We start from the raw sequence: 20077 nt of genomic DNA on the forward strand, positions 1-20077 counted from the left end.
AGGAAGGGAAGGAAGGAAGGAAGGGAGGAAGGAAGGAAGGAAGGAAGGAAGGAAGGAAGGAAGGAAGGAAGGAAGGAAGGAAGGAAGAAAGGAAATTTATTTTAAAACTATGCATTATTTTAAAACTATGGGTGCCAAATATGACAATAAACTAAATCCAACACACAGGTTACCAGATGGTAATCTCAGAAGGGTTTCCATTATAATTAAAGCTCATAAGGGTAAATATAGCTGTTTTGTTTGTTTTACTTTGTTTGGGGAGTATGATGATTTAACCATACATGCCCCCCAAAAATCATATGACTTTTTAAATGAAGATAAAGCCTGTGATTTGCAAATTCTGTTCAGTTTTTGGCATGTGTGTATATAAAAGATCTAAACTGGCTAAGAAAAACAAGATTATAAAGCTTTATTCAGCACCCCAATATCAGAAATAATGCTAGATTTCTCAAGAAATCAAAAGAAAATGAGAGAAAGATAGCAGTTATTTGCTTTATTTCTAAAAGGTAAAAGAATAATATAAATTTGGGGGCACATAGGTGGCTTAGTTGGTTGAGCTGTGTGCCTTCGGCTCAGATCATGATCCTGGAGTCCAGGGATCGAGCCCCACATGGAGCTCCCTGCTCAGCAGGGAGTCTGGTTGTCCCTCCACCTCTCACCCTTGCTCGTGCTCTCTCTTTCTCGCTCTCTCGCTCTCTAATAAATAAATAAATAAAATCTTTTTTTAAAAAAGAATAATGTAAATTTCTTTTTGTGTTTCAGGTAAGAATAAGCACTAATGTAACCCAGTTTGGTTGTTGGTTGGCTTATTCAGTGTTTCAGAGGAAAATAAAATCATGAATAATGAATGTGTTTTAATGAGATATGAACCACTAAATACAACTCTAATGAAAGAGACTTAAATAAATATATCATTTTTTCTCCTTTTTAATATATGAGTAAAAACAAAAACCACAAATAAAAACATACCAAAGGGAAAAATTAATATAAGGACTACCAAAGGTGAATATTTTATCAATTTCAACTGTTACTTCACTCCAGGAAACCCTTATTACCCACTTTCCCTTCATTTCATTCTAAGGAAAAGTGATAAGGACATTTTCTTACCCTCAGGCAGACTTTTCCATTTCTATACTTCACTGCTTCTCATTTCTGTTTACAGGAAAGGAAACTCATATACGCCATACTAATAGAACACAATGTTATTTAGGGGCAGTCGTAGGGCTCACCTCATTTGTCTCCTGTCTCTCAGGGATCACTGCCCTTCCTCTTTTGATAGCCAAAGTCCTGAAACTTGTTGTTTAATATAGCTTGTCCTTTTTTAGATGTGTCAGGTGAGAGAGTATACCTTGTCCCTGTTATGCCATCTTTGCTTCACGGAATTTTTTTCTTTTGCGGATATATAATTTAGAATAAGAATCTAGGGGCGCCTGGGTGGCTTAGTCGGTTAAGCATCTGCCTTCGGCTCAGGTCATGATCTCAGGGCCCTGGGATCGAGCTCCGTGTGGAGCCTGGTGTGGAGCTCCCTGCTCAGCAGAGAATCTGCTTCTCCCTCACCTCCCCACCCGCCACCTCCCCAACCCCCCGCTCATGCTCTCTCTCTCTCTTCCTCTCAAATAAATAAAATATTTTTTAAAAAAAAGAATAAAGAGTAAGAATCTGTTCTTTTCTCCCCACATTCATTGCCCTTTATAATTCCGATTGCTTCATTAAATATGCACATTGTAAAGCTTCAGGGTGGGGAAGTAGTACTAGAAGAAGTTAAACCAGGGTGTCCACAAGCAGAATCCAATGTTAGGTCTTCTTGTTTGTTTTGCTGCTTTTTACCTAGGACTAGTGACTCCCTGTCACTTTCTCCCACTCTAAAAAGGCAAGAAACAATGGCAAGAAGGTAAGAGACTTCTTAAGGATCGGATGTCTGTTTTGAAAGACTCAGGTTCTAGACGTTAAAATGACTGCATCAAGAGCTGAAATACTTACATTTGTGATTTATTATACCAACCAATGTATGCTAAGTTCAGGAAAACCATATATAGTCTACAGCAATGAGAGAAAAAAGGAAGGAACAAAGGAAACAAACTCCAAGAAGGATTCAGGAGATACTGAGTTTCTAGAAACTAATGTCATAATAATACATTGTATACTGTGCCCTGGGGCATTAACAGAAACATAGTAGCCTTTTTCTTACAGTCAAGAATTATAACACAAAATTCAAAGTTGAACTTACTACATATTTTATTGTATCAAATTAGAAGGATAGAGCTAAAACTGCTTAAGCCACACCATAGCATCTTTCTATGAAACAGACCAAAGCCAATCACTCAAAATCAAATTTTCTCAGTTCTGTTCCCTTTTGCTTCTTCTCAAAGATATTAATGGAGATAAAAAGTGAAATACACACCAAGGATGACTTTCTTCAGAAATTCTGACAATTCCGAAGGAAATAAATATTAAAATGGTAATTAAATGAAGTCATCTGTGATAAGATATAAAGGAAAAATTAAATCCTCAGAACAATTGGCGACGTCTCTATAGATGCCTAGTTCTACTTTTAAATTGGCCTTCTTAATATTCAAAAACAGTTTGTACTCGCATCAATAATTCAAGCAAATTTAATTAACGACATCCCAGATGAAAACAGAATAATGTAGGATTTTTACTAAGTGTATTTCCAGGGTTTTCCCTTCATGTTGGGAGAAAAGCTGCCACATAATTAACCTATTCGTATCCTGGGAGGAGGACTGTCTTGCCATCTCAGGTGGTTTGTGTCACCAGGAACACAGACTGATGCTCACACCAGTGACCTGGAGACAGGCGCACAGCAGGGACGCAAAGCGCAGCTAGCTAAAGCCCGCACTATTCCTTGACTGAACATACATGGACCTTGTTTCTTGAGCAGCCTGAACTTGCTGTGGATAGGAAAAATGTCCTTTTTTTCCCCTATTTTCCCGCCTTTCAATTCACTCGGTGGGATCTCAATTCTTCAGTAAATGACAACATCTCAGCTTTTGGGGAGCCTTTGGGTAAAGAGCAGTCCTTTCCTGATCATTACAATTCACTTTCACTACTAAATGGTTCGGTCTCATCTAAAGTCAAACTTCCATCTCCTACGTAATTCTTTTTAGTCCGCATCAGCAAGGGCATGTGGTCTGATCCTTCGCTCTCTGTCTCCTCCCTCACCCTCTTCGTCTGCTGCTTCTGTGGAACTGGAAAGGGTGGTGGGAGGAGGGATCAGAGGGAGAGGAGTGAAACACTGGCACCTCCGGTTCCGGCTTGTCCATCACAGTCTCCATTCTGGCGATCACTAGTTGCTGGTTCTTTTATAGGACACATGTATGTGTATGTTGGGGGGGGGGCAGGTTGAGGCACCTTACCATTTCTTATGATTGGTATTTCACTAATTCCCTTTCTTTGTTGAGTCAGGCAAGTGGGAAATAATGACTTAGAAAGAAGTCAGGGGCGCCTGGGTGGCTCAGTCAGTCAGTCAGTTAAGCATCCGGCACTTTGTTTCAGCTCAGGTCATGATCTCAGGGCCCTAGGATTGAGCCCTGTGTCAGGCTCCCCACTCAGCGGGGAGTCTGCTTGTCTCCCTCTTTCCTTGACCCTCCCTCCCATCACACACACACTCTCTCTCTCAAATAAAGAAATAAATCTTTAAAAAAGAAAGAAAGTAATTTCAGACCATGGGGAATCATCCCAGATTTTCTTATGTTAGAGTCTCTCCTCCCCTCCAGCAGGCAGCCTTCTTGGGCAGGATTCCCCTCAGGATGGTTGCAGCCTGGCTCCTTCCTCTGATATGCAGTTAGCTTATGGCAAACTAAGGCATCCTTGCCATGCAACATGCTAGATACGTTAGCTCTTTCTAGTCCTGTAGAATTCTGTCACCTCAAGCATCTCCAGCAAATTTCCAAGAATTCCCATGAATTCAGTAAGCGAGAAGCAAGTATGAGTTTATATTAGAGGTGGATTTATCATAAAAATAAGGAGGTTTAAGCTTAGCACCCCCTGCCCCCATGCATGGGCCCTATCTAAATCTCTGGAAAGGGCCTTAACAATGTGTTCGTATGATTAAATAGTTTGCAAAATTTGCAAAGCTAATGTAAAGAGTAATATAATTAAACTGCATACTGGATAAGCTCTAGGTCCCACAAAACTTGGGTCTTCTCTATATTCATTTATGCTCACGGAACTGCAAGAGGGACAAACACATATCAACTTCTCTAGGAACTCTCATTAGGATTTTTCCTCATCAACCTTCAATGGGATAGAGGTGGACAAATGCCCTAGGATAACAAACTCCCCAGGAGACTGACACTCTACATTAATAAATCTCAATACTACTCTTCAAAATGGAAGTTGGCAATGGGCTTTAATAATAACTGAACCAGTTTTGTTATTTTTTTTGAAAATCCTACATAAATATATGGAGCACCTCCTTTATATATAAACGGGACATATCACTTAGTAAATTTCAGCTTTGGAGCTTCAGCTTTAAAATACAAGGCAATAAGGAAATGTCCATGTAATTCCCTATTACATAAGCATTCACCTCAGACAGCATGAGTGGTTAGCACTGACTCAAGCTTCCTTGGCCATCTAAAACATCTTCCACTTAAAATAAAAATGATAAAACTATTCAGGAGGATATATTTATATTTCATATTTTATTTTATTTTCCTGAATAAAAAAGAAAAAACACTTTCTCTTTAAGGGACAATGAAAACAAAGCTGACAGTTCACCAAAACGTTTATCATATCTCAATGAAAAGCAAAACACTGTAGATTATTTTGCAGAAGGTAACAATCTATGGTTTTTAAATTTAAATTTATAATTAATAGAGTAAGACAAAATCACTTAAGAATTGGGTTTGAAATAGCCAATTCAATAAAAGTTATAATACAGTAACTAAAAAAGTAAAATTAATTCTACAACTAAAAGAAAAGGTAAAGTGGAATCTGTTAAAAATAAAATCCGTTTCAGTACTCAAAGTGGGTTTTTACCACAGGTAAACAGGCTAGTTTAATCTCTAAATCTGAACAAAGGAAAACAGATTTTGAAAACCAAAATGCGTACATACCAGTAACAGGCTAAACCAAAAATCAATACTGAAATTTTCATTTGTTTGCTTTTTCCAATGTTGTGCTGGGCAGACTAGGCCTCTATTTCTTGGAAATGCACTAAACATCTGATTTATTTTCCACTTTTTAAAATAAGTTACTGATAAAAGCTAAATGTGTTTTTGTACTTTCCATCCTTGATTAATCCCTAGTGCTTTCAAGTGATCTGTAAATAATACAGATCACATAATGCTTCTGAATGATATCTTGCCCTTTTGTTTTTAGCAGGCCCAGAGCCACACACTGAATTTTGATGGGCAGTTAGTGAAACAGTGTGAAGATGAACAGCTAATGAGGTACTTGGGATGCCAACCTGGCATTTTGTCCAGGAAAAACTTCAAACCAAGTGGTGATACAAAGGAAAAAAATGATTAAAGCCACAAATCCTTTGAATCCTATTCTAAAATATGACCCTGCAAGATGTTTTTATGTTTCTGAAGAGTCCACTGAAGTCTGGAATTATTTTTCATTTACCTAAACACCAGTGGGTAAGAAAAGTATGGACTGCCAGGAAGAAAAGGAAGTGAGGGTTGAAAAAGAGTAAAAAACAAAACATAAATGCTATGCTAATTAGGAAACAATGACAAATTTCATAGCAACAAAATTGTCCTGGGATATCTGGGGCATTTAGGAATTTAAAATACAAAGATATGCAGAACGAGACAAGGTGCAAAACGTATTTCTTAACAAGCTGTGCTTCTACAAAGAGTTTCACAATGGCAGGAAAAAATGAATAAATTGTACAACCAGCACTTTTTAACCTACTAAGCAGGTATTTTGGCTTATCTCACAAGGTATAAATGAAGACTTTGACATATAAAAGGCAAATACTCTCAGATGGTTTCCTCATCCACACATACGCGAAAAATACTGTCTAACTCATGTGGAGGTTGTTGAGTAAACAAAAGGCATATTTCAATGTGTTTAACCTCTTTCCTGGCACATTATAATCAATATACTATAACTGTCCTAGCACTACATGTCTGAAGAGCATGATGCTGACTTTTTGGCACACACAGACTCCCTAAAATGAATTAGCATTTTCATCTTGACAATTCTTTTAGTAGGAAAAAAAAATGTTTGTCTGAGAATGCATGGGTGATCCAGGAATTCCCTTCACTAAAAAAAAAAAAAAGAGAGAGAGAGAGAGAGAGAAAAAAGAATTGAATCATTTTGTTTGAAAAAGTACTGAGAGACAATTTTTCCCCCCAGAGCAAGATCTTTATCTCCTATTTGAAAAGGTAATTTCATTTGACAACAACTATTTAAGACAGTAATGCATAAATATGATCACTAATTCTATACACAATAGGTACTAGTTATATATATTTAAAAGATACCCAAAGAAGTTATCTGGCTTATTCAGAACAATTCAAGTATGTATATAACACAAGTATTTTTAAAAATTTTCTTGAATTAACTCGGTAAATTCTCTTATTCACAAAATAGCTAAACTAGTATATGAACTTTGGCAGAAAGCACAAAGAAAATAGGCAACAGAAGTTAGTAATTTTAAGATAAAAATTTTTACCATATACATTTGAATTTTTAATAGTCCAGAATTCTGCTAATCCCAAAGATGCTATTTGAATAGGCTTCATTATCTGACAACCCCATCTCTTATTTTGTGTCCCTTACAGAAGCGCACGTAGCTACCCAAATGATACCACATTGCCTGTCCTTCAAGCCTTTGCTTTTGGTGCTGGGAAAAATTCTATTCATCTTTTAAAATCCTAGTGAAGTAGTGACACTTCATCTGAATAGGCTGCCTTGACCTCGAACTCTCAAAGCATTTAATCATACTTTCCTTTACAGGACATTTCTTTATTCCATGTCCTCCTATTATTATATGAACCACACCAGAGAGTTAAATGAATCACACATTTTTCCCTTTGCAGAAAAAAAAAATGCTAAGTTACTTTTTAAATATGATTTAAAGTTTTAGTAGACCCACTGCACCACACCTCAAGTAGGGAGTAATTGCAGCTTATTGGAGGATATGATTTAACAATGTCTTATAGATAAAGAACCATCTACTGAAAGTACATTTCTAATCTGTGATGAGATTCAAACTAGACTATGTTTAGGGGGGAAAAGTTCCTTGTATGAATGCACCATTAAGGATAACATAAAATTGGATATTTCCATAATATTTTATATGGGTTTTAACATTTATTGCTGTACAATTAATGAGACTGCAAAACAAGTTTATGCTACTTTTCTTTCCTTAGACCTTAGCCTTATTCATATTTTAAAAAATAATTGTAGGGTAACACCAAAATACTAGACTGAATAATTTTAATACTCCTCTACCACTAATTTTCTTACTTTGCATTAGCTTTTACAGGAAAAATATAAAACTCTTACATTTGATTATTTGCATATTTAGGTAGAAGAAATATCATTTAAAATCAGTACTTTGCATTATATTGCCTATTCATACAACCTTTAAAATTTGGTTAAGCAAGGATTTCCTTTTTTTTGAGATTATCCATTCTCCCATCCCATCATTCTTACTGAAAAAAAAAAAAATTACCAAACAAACAAACTCACCTTACTTAAATCAAGAAATTATGTACAGCTAAAAGCTATCAATTCCTAAACCTCTTCTGGTTGGGGCAAGGGAGTCAGAGGATGTTCAAACCAATGCAATGGAGAGAACTTTTCCTAGGCAATGTCTTTCCTGAATACAACATCGCAACCTCCTTAGGAGAAAGCTCTATTGCCCTTTCCTCTTCCCCATTCTTTCCACTTGAAACTAAAATGACAGCTGAAGGTGGAGTAGCCCTCAAGACCACTAGTAGGAAACACAAATGTTGAAGATGGCAGCGCAGGAAGACTGGAGGCATCTCAATACTCCAGGAGGGTCTTTGATGACATCCTGGAGCAGCTGGACCAGCCTGACTGCTGGCTCTGGACATATTGTTATGGGTGAAAAATAAAGTTCTAACTGTTGAAGTCACTGTTGGTTGCATTTTCTACTATTTGCAATCAAATGCATGCCTAACTCATACAATCTTATTTAGGAGGAAACATATTGCAAATATAAATCAAGCTTTCTGATTTAAAGTTATTCTGATTAGAATTATTTCATTAGGATATGCCTTATAATAAAATATTAATTATTTTTATTCACCCTGTTTTTAAAAACCAATTTATATAGTGCATATTATTCCAGATATGCAGTGGGTTAGCACCCAGTCCTTGCTTCTCATGGATGATGATAAGTCACAATAATTAACCTTTTTGTCAGTCATTATAAGCCAATATACTGTCTCATGGGTGATGGTTGATAAAAGGATTAAGCTATCAAAAAATACTTTAAAAATTATAGTATAAGAGAATTTTTTTAAAAAGGCCTAAGTCAATTATGAGTTAAATACACAGCTGCTAATAAAATAAGATCTCAGATTAAGAATTCCTCATATCAGTGAGATCCTATGGTACATGTCTCTCTCTGATTGACTTATTTCACTCAGCATAATACCCTCCAGTTCCATCCACGCTGTTGCAAATGGCAAGATTTCATTCCTTTTGATGGCTGCATAATATTCCGGTGTGTGTGAGTGCGTGCGTGCGTGTGTGTGTGTGTGTGTGTATACCACATCTTCTTTATCCATTCGTCTTTTGATGGACATCTGGGCTCTTTCCACAGTTTGGCTATTGTGGACATTGCTGCTGTAAACATTGGGGTGCACGTACCCCTTCAGATCCCTACATTTATATCTTTGGGGTAAATACCCAGTAGTGCAATTGCTGGATCATATGGTAGCTCTATTTTCAACTTTTTGAGGAACCTCCATACTGTTTTCCAGAGTGGCTGCACCAGCTTGCATTCCCACCAACAGTGTAGGAGGGTTCCCCTTTCTCCGCATCCCCGCCAACATCTGTCGTTTCCTGACTTGTTAATTTTAGCCATTCTGACTGGGGTGAGGTGGTATCTCATTGAGGTTTTGATTTGGATTTCCCTGATGCTGAGTGATGTTGAGCACTTTTTCATGTGTCTGTTGGCCATTTGGATGTCTTCTTTGGAAAAATTATTTCATGTCTTCTGCCCATTTCTTGATTGGATCATTTGTTCTTTGGGTGTTGAGTTTGATAAGTTTTTTATAGATTTTGGATACTAGCCCTTTATCTGATATGTCATTTGCAAATATTTTCTCCCATTCTGTCGGCTGTCTTTTGGTTTTGTTGACTGTTCCCTTTGCAATCTGAGGGTTGCTGGAGTGGTGGGGGCTGGGAGGGATGGGGTGGCTGGGTGATAGACATTGGGGAGGGTATGTGCTATGGTGAGCACTGTGAATTGTGTAAGACTGTTGAATCACAGACCTGTACCTCTGAAACAAATAATACATTATATATTTAAAAAAAGAAGATAGTAGGAAGGGAAAAATGAAGGGGGGGGGAATCGGAGGGGGAGACAAACCATGAGAGACTATGGACTCTGAGGGTTCTAGAGGGGAGAGGGGTGGGGGGATGGGTTAGCCTGGTGATGGGTATTAAAGAGGGCATGTACTGAATGGAGCACTGGGTGTAATATGCAAACAATGAACCATGGAACACTACATCAAAAACTAAAGACATGTATCATATGACCTCACTGATAGGAGGAATTCTTAATCTCAGGAACAAACTGAGTGTTACTGGAGTGGTTGGGGGTGGGAGGGATGGAGTGGCTGGGTGATAGACATTGGGGAGGGTATGTGCTACGGTGAGCGCTGTGAATTGTGCAAGACTGTTGAATCACAGATCTGTACTTCTGAAACAAATAACGCAACATATTTTAAGAAAAAAGAAAAAGAAGAAGATAGCAGGAGAGGAAGAATGAAGGGGAGTAAGTCAGAGGGGAGATGAAGCAGGAGAGATGATGGACTCTGTAAAACAAACTGAGGGTTCTAGAGGGGAGGAGGGCAGGGGGATGGGTTAGCCTGGTGATGGGTATTAAAGAGGGCACGTTCTGCATGGAGCACTGGGTGTTATGAACAAACAATGAATTATGGAACAGTACACCAAAACAAATGATGTAATATATGGTGATTAGCATAACAATAAAAAATTAAAAAAAACTAATGATGTAATGTATGGTGATTTACATAACATAATAAAATAAAAAAAATAAAATACTTAAGAGATAAAAAAAAAAAAGATTCCAAAATATGTATAGGATTCCTGGGAGGCCATTTGGTAATACCTTTAAGATGACTGTTCTAGGAATTTATCTTAACGCAATTACTAAAATTGGACTTAACAGTTTACCCAATATGGTTAAGTGTGACATAATTATAAAAGTGAGGGATTGGGGGAAATGTCCAGCCACAGAGGGACAGGTTAAGTAATAGACAAACTATGGCGGGTCCAGGGGAAAGAATACCTAAATAGCAATTGAAAATGAAGCTGTTTTGTTAAAAATAAAAAAAATGTGGAAAGCTGTTCACAATAAATTAAGTAAAAAACAAAGACAAAATAAATTAAGTAAAATTAAGGGAAAATAAAAGGACACTAAAAGCATGTCGAGTTTTACCACAGATGTGCGTATCTGTGCACATGGGTGTGCATGTGTGTGCAAGGGCATGCAAGCCTACACGTGTGGGCCTGTATTGGAAAAGTTAGTCACCAAATCCATAGCTGAGGTTATTTATGGGTGATGGTATTACAGGAACTTTAACTTTTGTCTTTTTGCTCTGATAAGAACAATAAATGTCTGTTATCTTTAAAAAAATAAAATAAAATAAGATCTCAGAGAAATATTCTGAATGTTGGACACTATATTTAGATTCATGGACCAGTTCTAAAGGAACTTAATTAAATGACCATGATTTAGTTAAAGGAAAGGCCCTTACTCTGTTAGCACCCTATGACATTTTATAGCATTTAATTAAAGGACAGGTGAAATTCCTCTACATCTGGCTGGCAAAGGTAATTGTAAAAACTACAAATTTTGCATGCAATCCTTTCTGGTATAAATAAATACAATTTTCAACTATTCTAGTATTGCTAAACCTGCACTTGTCCATTAAAAACCTGCTGGAACTGAGGAAGCCTTCATTTCTGGCACTTACTAATAAAACTGCAATGTAATTCACATAAGGGCCAGTCTTTGGTCAAAGTTTAAGAGAACTAGTCCAATGATATTGGTATATATTACGTATGTTAATGCATTATTATTCTCCAAAAACGTGTTCAACTAAGAACTCTCTATTAATAATGCTTTTGACAATATCAATAACACTAATTTTATTGGGTGACCCTTAAGTGCTAGATAATATACTAAGCACACTCACTATTGTATCTTATTTTAATATAGTTAGTTTAATCCCCACTCCAAAAAAAGATATAGAAATAATTTATACCACAATTTTACATATGAAGATCCTGAGGAAAGGGAAATTAATCAACTTGCCCAGAATCATGTAAATACATGGTGTCTAGACTCTAAAGCCAGACAATCTGACTCTGGAGTCTATACCTGTAATCACTGTGTACACCTATTTTCTCAATTCAATAACCCAATCTCCTCTAACACCTGACGTATTTTAAAATCAGCAGGTTGAAATATCATGCAACACCTTCTCCTATAGTAAATCAGCTCTTCAAATACTGAATCTTTTTACTAAGCATGACAGATTTGTTCCGGTGGCTTCAGGAACCCACCATACAAATTCCCAGAAAGTGAAGTTAAACCTGTGGTAAATTAATAGAGAAGAAGTTTACTGTAACATCACCAAAGTTTTGAAAATATATAATTTTTTTGATATTCCCCTTCCAAACTGACATCAATAAAAAGTGGTCCAGAGAATTATATGGCTACTCCAACATCAGACCAGAGTGTTTTAAAATACATAAAGATGAGCATATAACATGGTAGACAAAAGTAAACCACAAGGCTATTTCTATAGAGAATAAACAATGTCAAGGGCATCATTGGTTTTACTGGCTATAACTACACTGTCATTAAAAAAAAAAGAGGTCACAATAAATAACCAAGATTGTATTTTTACTAAACATATATGCAAGGACAAATACTATTGAAATTTTGGTACAACAAAACAAGTTAAAGAAATACACCTGAACAATAATGACATAAATGAAATATTAATAAGTTGAAAAAATGATATTTAAGTCATTTTCATTCATAAAATCATTATATTTTACATATTATGGAATTTTATGATTTCATAAAATATTAATTTCCCTTTGCCTTAGCAAAAACCAGACAAGGAATATTATTTATAGATTATAAATAAAAGAATTTACTCAAGAATATTATTGGACTTAGTAAACATAACATGGCCAGTTAGGGGCAGAACTGGCTTCTAACTCAGAGTTCTTTCTACCATAGTAACCAGTCATGTAGGTATAAGATTATTCGAAATGCTATTTTACAAAGTACCATGTATAACCTCTGTACCCCAGAAGTTTTCAATATAACCAAATTCTCAAGGTGAGAAACTATATAAAAAGACCTATAATATTCTCTAAACACTGAAAGGATACAGCTTTTGAATAAATGTAGTTTATGCCTTTTCCATACATTAATTTTCAGATTATTGGCAGATCTTTGTAGATAATAACAAACAGTTAATAAAAACAGAAAGTCAAGAGTATTGCCAAGAGCTAGTGAAATAGTTGGACACAGAAAATTAATTAAATATTTCTAAAGAAAAATATTGTAAACATGACCAGGAAAATTTATGTCTTTAAATAGGTGGTACAGGGGCGGAGGGGGTTAGTGAAAAATAGCAGACACCATGAGTTTGAAGATGTTCTCCTATACAGGGCTTAAATTCTGCAATGCATGGTCTATACATCAGGTCTTTGAACTCTTAGGATAAGTTTAAGTGGTAAGTGGAGAGAAGAGGATATGTATTATTACCATTTCCAAAATAAAAGGAGACTTTCAAAGAAAAAAATATCTGCCCAAAACACCCAGTTAGTTGGTGGAGGATGCAAGATATAAAAAGTAGAAACAAGCAGAAGATAATTTTGAAGACAAAACAAACAAGAAACATATATTGTGTGACTAGTGAATGACAGGGCAGGAATGTGATCAAACTAGTAACAATCTGAAAGATTTGATTTTTGGGAAAAAAAAGGCTATAGAGGATATTATTACCAGTGAAATTATATTTCTCAAAGGAGATTTTTAAATGAAAGAAAATTATTTTGAAACATGGACCATTAAGCAGCAAAAGAATCTCCTATGGGAAACATTAAGAGCCCAGATGAGTCATTAAAAACTCTTCAGAGAAAGATAATACTTCTCCATGTCTCAGCTCTGCATTAAAATATATACATAGGTTTAAAAAAAGTAACATTTTATTTATATTTATAAAGAATGTGAAGTAAAACATTTCATGGGTAATGTAACAGTAATATAGAATTTACTTTCACCCATTACATCAGATTTTATTCTCCCAACCAGTTAAGATCCTGGTTTTCCAATCTGAAACAGTATTATATAGGAGCATAGCAAAGTTAATGCAGAAAAGCAATCAACCCATTCCTATGGCACATAATTGCTGGCATTATTTCAGGAAACGAAATGAGTCCGAGAAGAGGCATTTTTCAACAGGTTATGCTCTCTTCTAACTTTTGCTTGCAGAGCAAAAGCCACGGCATGAGCAGGAAATTATATAACAACTTAGATTGACCTTGGTAACACATCAGAAGAAAATCCTTCAGCCCTTATAAAAATGGACTTACCTATGCTTTTTTTCCCCAAAATCAAGTTGAAATGTATTTGTTTCAAAAATAGTGCAGAATTTGTCTATATTCAGTACCTACTGAATTGTTACTCTTATAACAACACAGATCAAAATAATAATATCATAATAGCAATAACAGACATAATAGCAACTCTTGGTTAACCTTAGGTGTGCTCATCAGAAGACATATATGTACACATACACTGACACTTTGTAATTTCAGATACTCGTAGTATCTTTTAATTGGATATTATCACTAATAGACTAATCTCCATAACGATAAAATTTGTCATTTTATCTTCAAAGTGCTCATCTAATTTTAACATATATCAAATTTCTGAGATTTTTTCTTCACAGAGTCATAATACTATTTCTTAAAGAACTCGGAAAGACAAGTGGGGCATGATTCAAAACCAACTAGAACTTCATGTTAAACTAGAGTACAAATGCATAATTGAATGAATTCAAATATCTTCACAGATTTCTTCTAAATAATGTTTTTAAATTCCACTTCTAACTGAACACTATTTTTCATATCACTATGTAGAGGATCTTCAAAAGATCATGTTAAAGACAAATTTATTTTAAGTAAACATTTTTTAAAAGAATAAATTTGTGCAACAAATTCTGGTTAAAAAAATCATAATTTAGCAAATCTCATCTGATATGTAAAATGTACCTATCACATTGATGTGAGGTGTTTTTTTCAAAAAGCTAAATGAAATGAGAAAGACAATGTTATATACAGTATCATTTATTTTATACATTATAAAAGTACAGATCTCATTGTAGTTTTGGATCATCTGCTCAGAAACCTGTACTACCTTCCTTTCTGTCCGATAAATTGAAGTCCTGGCACTCTTGGCCATCCACAAGCTTCTCTCAGTACCTTTCTGGCCTTACCTTTTACCCACATTTCCTACATCACACACTTCAGTCCAAATCTGAATTTAGAAGCTCTTCTGCTCGGTAGTCCCTCCATCGTCACCTGTCAGGCCTGTACTCTTTCTTCATAAGTAACTTCTCCTTCACCTTGAGGCATCAAACTTCATCAAGGGCAACGGGAAAGTTTACATACTTCAAGTTTTCAACAAATCTTCCTTCGTAATCCAGCCAAAAGTGGATGCTTCTTCAAATTTCCTTAAGCGACAGATTACCACCTCCCATCTGAATTACTGTGACAGCACCCTAACTGATCCACCAACCTCTGGTTTTGTCCATGGTCAGTCAGAGTGATTATTTTCCTAAAACACAGCTGTGATCATGTCACTTGCCTGCTTAAAAGCCATCTGTGACTCCCAGTTACTCATAACAATTAAGTGCCAACACACACATGACTTAAAGGTAACTACATTTTCCAGCCTTCACTTTTCTACTACCATCATCTGAAACCTCTTCTTCCCATACCCCATATGTACTCTGTCTTTAGCCATATGAATATTACACAGGACCTGAAACATAGTAAGTTTTATCTTTCTCTTACTGTATTTGACTAAAAATGGACTTGGAAATGCTGCTCAAGCCCAGGCCGATTTATAAGGCATAAATCTCTTGATTGCCCTTCCCCTCTGCTCAGCTAAGCAACTAGCTGATCTGATCAAAAACTTCGACCCAAAATCCTTGACATGTCTTAACAAAATACAGTCTCCATCATTATAAATTATGTTAAATTAGAGAAGCCAGAAATGCATTTAAATAGCTGAATCATTGTTAGTAATGAGAATGCCAGAATAAGAGTTAAAGCACAAAAGCATATTCCAGACTGTTCCACCAACTGCTTCTGAAAAGATAAGCAAGTTGTTTTACCTCCCTGAATCATGCTTTCTATTTCCCTAAAATGGAAAGTTTTAACTAGATTATATCACTAAGAAGCATTTTATCTTTATAATTCGATCATTCCAATTCTACTATTCAATTATATGGCAGTTGTTTCAAAAATCATGAATGTGTCTCTTTTCTTCTTCCTCCCAACTTTTTCTGGTTCTGATGATATTATGATTTCCAGTGTAAAGGAAGAAATATGCTTCTTCAAAGCTAAAAGTAGCATATTAGATTTTCCCAAGTGCATCCATACCAGAGAAGACATCATATCAGGCACATATAATTAAATGATCAATTCAAATAAGAAATAATATTTTAACTGGTACCTGTACTACTGGTCTAGTAGAACTTGGCAGATAAGGAGGGCACTCTATGAAGGCACTTGGTGTCTTCCTATAGAACATTTTAGACACATTTAAAGACAAGCAAAATTCACCTTGGCTAGACTGAATTTAAACAATATTCAATAACTGAATTAAAAACAAAAGAACATCAGTATACTGCATAGAATGGACATAAAAAGCTCTGGACCAAAGTGTGTCCCCAATTTTAGCAAGTTAGCCTGAAAAAAAGACACCTAAACTTTATCATAAAGGACTATCGTGAAGCATTACCAGTCTACAATTTACAGGCTATAACATATTAAACTCTTAACTACATGAAGAAAATAAGCCATATACGTGTAAGAAAGCTTTGCATTTCATGTATAAAAATGCAGAATGGAGAGTAATGAAGCATATTTGAAAAAAAGGCCACTGGGAGAAATGTAGAGCAAAGCAAAACCAGGAAGAAACAGATAACACATGTGAAGACATTTTTGGAACCGATAATGCTAATCTGAATAAATACACATATACAAAGAGGCTACATCATTTTCTTTCTACATTTTCTAAGTAGTGCTGCCAAATATGGAAGGATTGGAGCCATTTCTGGGGAACTGCTGAATCAGGAGCCTGAGTCAGAAAGTAAACCCTCAGCACAGAGAAAGTACTAAAAAAAAAAAGAAAGAAAAGAAAAAAAGAAAATGTTGAGAGCTCATACGCAAACAGACATTCAGTTCATTAGGTCCAAACCTTCTCTAGTTATCAAAGCACCATGAACTCTTCCCTTCCCAAACTGATCCCCTCATATTATATGTATCTTGAAGAAAGTTGTCCTTCCAAGAAACCAGATTACACCTGTATCTAAATATTAAGGTACAGCACAGAGTCGGTACTACATGTGACTAAAGATGGCTCTGAAAACTAATGGCAGGAAGTTTTCCATCTTAAATGACAAGAAATCTAAAATAAAAATAAAATTAAACAAAATAAAATAAAGGGCTTATATGATATTAAAAAATAATTCAGAGACATACAAAAAATTGTTTGACAGTAATTTAAGGGAGACTAAGATGCTCTTTCTCCAAAAGGCTTTAAGATCTGATTATCTCTCTGAAATGGTCTAGACATCACTCTTCTCTTCAGAGTGATGGATCATGAGGAATGGATCATGAGCTATTCTCAGGCTTGGGAGTATATTTTTGGCACAGGAGGTTCAGCAAATACACCCATACATACTCAACACAATTAAGGTAAAGCTCCAAGGGTAAGTCACCCTTGACCAACAAAACAATTATTTCCCTCTTACTCCTCTGCCCCATACAGGACCTTCTCAATTTTGTGACGGCACTCTGAATCATCATCAAGAGATATTAAAATACCATCATTTATACACTTTATATAATTTTTATCTCATTCAACATTTATTTTCAACAGCAACAATGACTTTGTACTTGATTTTCAGTTCTAAGCTCTACTGAGCTAAATGCGCCAATGATCTTAGTTCTTTTTCAGACTACGGCATAGAAATCACAAAGTAACAACTAATCAAAATGAAGTAATGTCAAATTGCGCCTATGATCCTGATTTGTCAAAATAAACTCAGTCTATCTGGATCTCAAGTCTTATTCTCTCATTATCACTTTTTATTAAGAAACATATTTACATTTATATTTAATCTCTGCAATCTCTACAAAATTTATCCCAGAAAAGAAAACTCTCAAATAGTTTAGCTTGAAGGACTAAGAGCCAGTGTTAGTCTTAGTACACAATTGTGAAATTGTTCTTTTGAGCTTTACAGTAAGCATAATGATATTCTCTGCTATGAAACAATAAATAACCAGAGAGAGTGTTCTGGTCTAATGCATGTGTTGCAATTTCAGTGATCAGAATTCTCTCCATCAGTGAGTGGCACTAACATCCTTGCTTGGCATTTATATTACATCTTCACACAATGTTCCACAATAGCTATCACATCTTGTTCTTGCTTATGATGATGAAGAGCAATGCATTTTAATTCATACTCCTGATTTTCGCTGCTTTTCTACCCATATTAATTTGCATTTGGCTACATTGATCGACACAGTCTGAATTGACACAAAGCTTCATCTCTGAAGACTTCAGAAATTTAAAGAGCTAAGTTCTCTTTCATTTTTACAACATATCAATATGGTAGATTAGGCCAAGATATTATAGTTGAGTAGTTAATTCAGTAGCTATAAGTGGCTTTTCTAGTTGCCGGATTGAGGCATTCTCAAACTGTAATGGTCTTAATAAGAATCACCTGGGTGCTTATTAAAAATGCAAATTTCCTGAGCCACAAACACCAGACATTTTAACACTGTAAATGTAGGTAAAAGCCCAGAAGCCAGTATTTTAATAAGTATACCATTAGATTTCCACATACATAGTCCCAAAATTTCACACTGAAAAATCTCTGAGAATGAGTTAATGTTTAAACTGTGAAGTTCCCAGTCATCGGACTATGCCACATCTTATCCAAAACTGCTTTACCTAATTACAATTCTCCTATGCCTATATTTAACAATTAGCTAGATTATCTATAAAGTTTGCTGACTTATGTTATTCATATCAGCCAAAGGTCAGATTGTGACAAATTTGGTCTTACCCTCCCTAACCCACCTCACCCCCCGTAATTGACCCACACCAACCTCCTGCAAAACAAATGAGAAACTTCCATCCTAAGATGCTAGGATTGTATTAATGAAATGTTCTATAAAATACAGCAGTGAAAATACTCGAGAAAATAACATATGTGAAAATACCCTTTTTAAGTATTTTTGGGACTCCAGTGCTGACACAGGTGGAGTAAGGAAAATGGTGAAGTCCAATCATGAGTTTGAAAAGACCTACTCCACTATTTATAAAGTAAACTTCTCAATTCAATTGAAGCAGGCATTTAGGAAGGCTTAACTAATATTCCCGACTCTTAAGTGGGATAACCAAATACCCCATTTTGCTCAGGACTCCCGTTGTTTTTTTTTTTTAAGATATTATTTATTTATTTGTCAGAGAGAGAGAGAGCGTGCGCGCATAGGAAGAGGCAGAGGGAGAAGCAGGCTACCCGCTGAGCAAGGAGCCCGATGCAAGACTCAGTCCCAGGACCCTAGGATCATGACCTGAGCCGAAAGCAGATGCTTAACAGACTGAGCCACCCAGGCATCCCAGGACTCCTGGTTTTAGCACTGAAAGACCCATACCTCATAAAGCTTTCAACTGTCTTGGCTGGCCACCCTACTTCATGCTTCAGTATTTAGGCATAAAATTTGTAAAGCATATTAAAAATCCCTACAATGGCCTATCAAAAGAAAATCCTGATAAAGTAAGATTTTATTGAGGAATTGCTCATGAAAATTAAGGCTTTAGATTTAAAAAATAACCATGGCACCCCTAAAGTTTGAGCTTTATTTTGATTCAACAACTCACTGAAAAAGGGTCTCTAAAAAAGAAAAAAAAAATCACAATTAAGAAGCAATAAATACTTAATAAATAATCATAGAAGTTACCAGGAGGAATGTACTTTGACATTTCCAATATATACAGATCCAAAATATCATGGACTTTTAGCTGATAAGATAGAAAGTCTTCTGAAACACCAACAATTACTTTAAAAGGTAACACCATGAGAGACTATGGACTCTGAGAAACAAACTGAGGGTTCTAGAGGGGAGGGGGTTGGGGGTATGGGTTAGCCTGGTGATGGGTATTAAAGAGGGCACACTCTGCATGGAGCACTGGGTACTATATGCAATGAGTCATGGAACACTACATCAAAAATTAATGATGTATGGTGATTAACATAACATAATAAAATAAAAAAATAAAAGGTAACAGCAATCTGGGCAGGAACAAGAAAACCAAAGAGTTAAACAAGTCGCCCTTGATTTAGGTCCTGGCTGCAACAGTTATGAGGAGCTCAATGCTAATGATTTAGAACCTGCAATGAGGAAGGAGAAATGAAATTTCCAATGGTCAGAAGAGAGCTACCTCATTTACAGTTACAACTAGGGGGGCTGCTGATCACTATTTTCTGACAGATCACTGAGGAGTAATGATTAATTACAATTAATAAAGTTAAATAGTGCAATGATT

General features: G+C 35.8%; 1 protein-coding gene across 4 annotated transcripts in view; it reads right to left on the reverse strand.

The window, feature by feature from the left end:
* Window positions 1–20077, reverse strand: part of KCNJ3 (potassium inwardly rectifying channel subfamily J member 3) — a 151373-nt gene that overhangs the window by 111443 nt on the left and 19853 nt on the right. The window contains exon 3 of one of the 4 annotated variants that reach the window (XM_073884001.1): window positions 16567–16634. The exons of the other annotated variants lie outside the window; for them this stretch is intronic. Within the exon in view, the coding sequence (XP_073740102.1) occupies window positions 16618–16634 (17 nt within the window). The 3' untranslated portion in view covers window positions 16567–16617. Of the gene's footprint in view, window positions 1–16566; window positions 16635–20077 lie in introns of those variants that run through there. 4 annotated transcript variants of the gene reach the window in all.

Source organism: Callorhinus ursinus, unplaced genomic scaffold (genome assembly GCF_003265705.2).
Source record: "Callorhinus ursinus isolate GAN/ISIS: 27379988/994484 unplaced genomic scaffold, GSC_fseal_2.0 scaffold2, whole genome shotgun sequence".
Classification (NCBI taxonomy): Eukaryota; Metazoa; Chordata; class Mammalia; order Carnivora; family Otariidae; genus Callorhinus; species Callorhinus ursinus.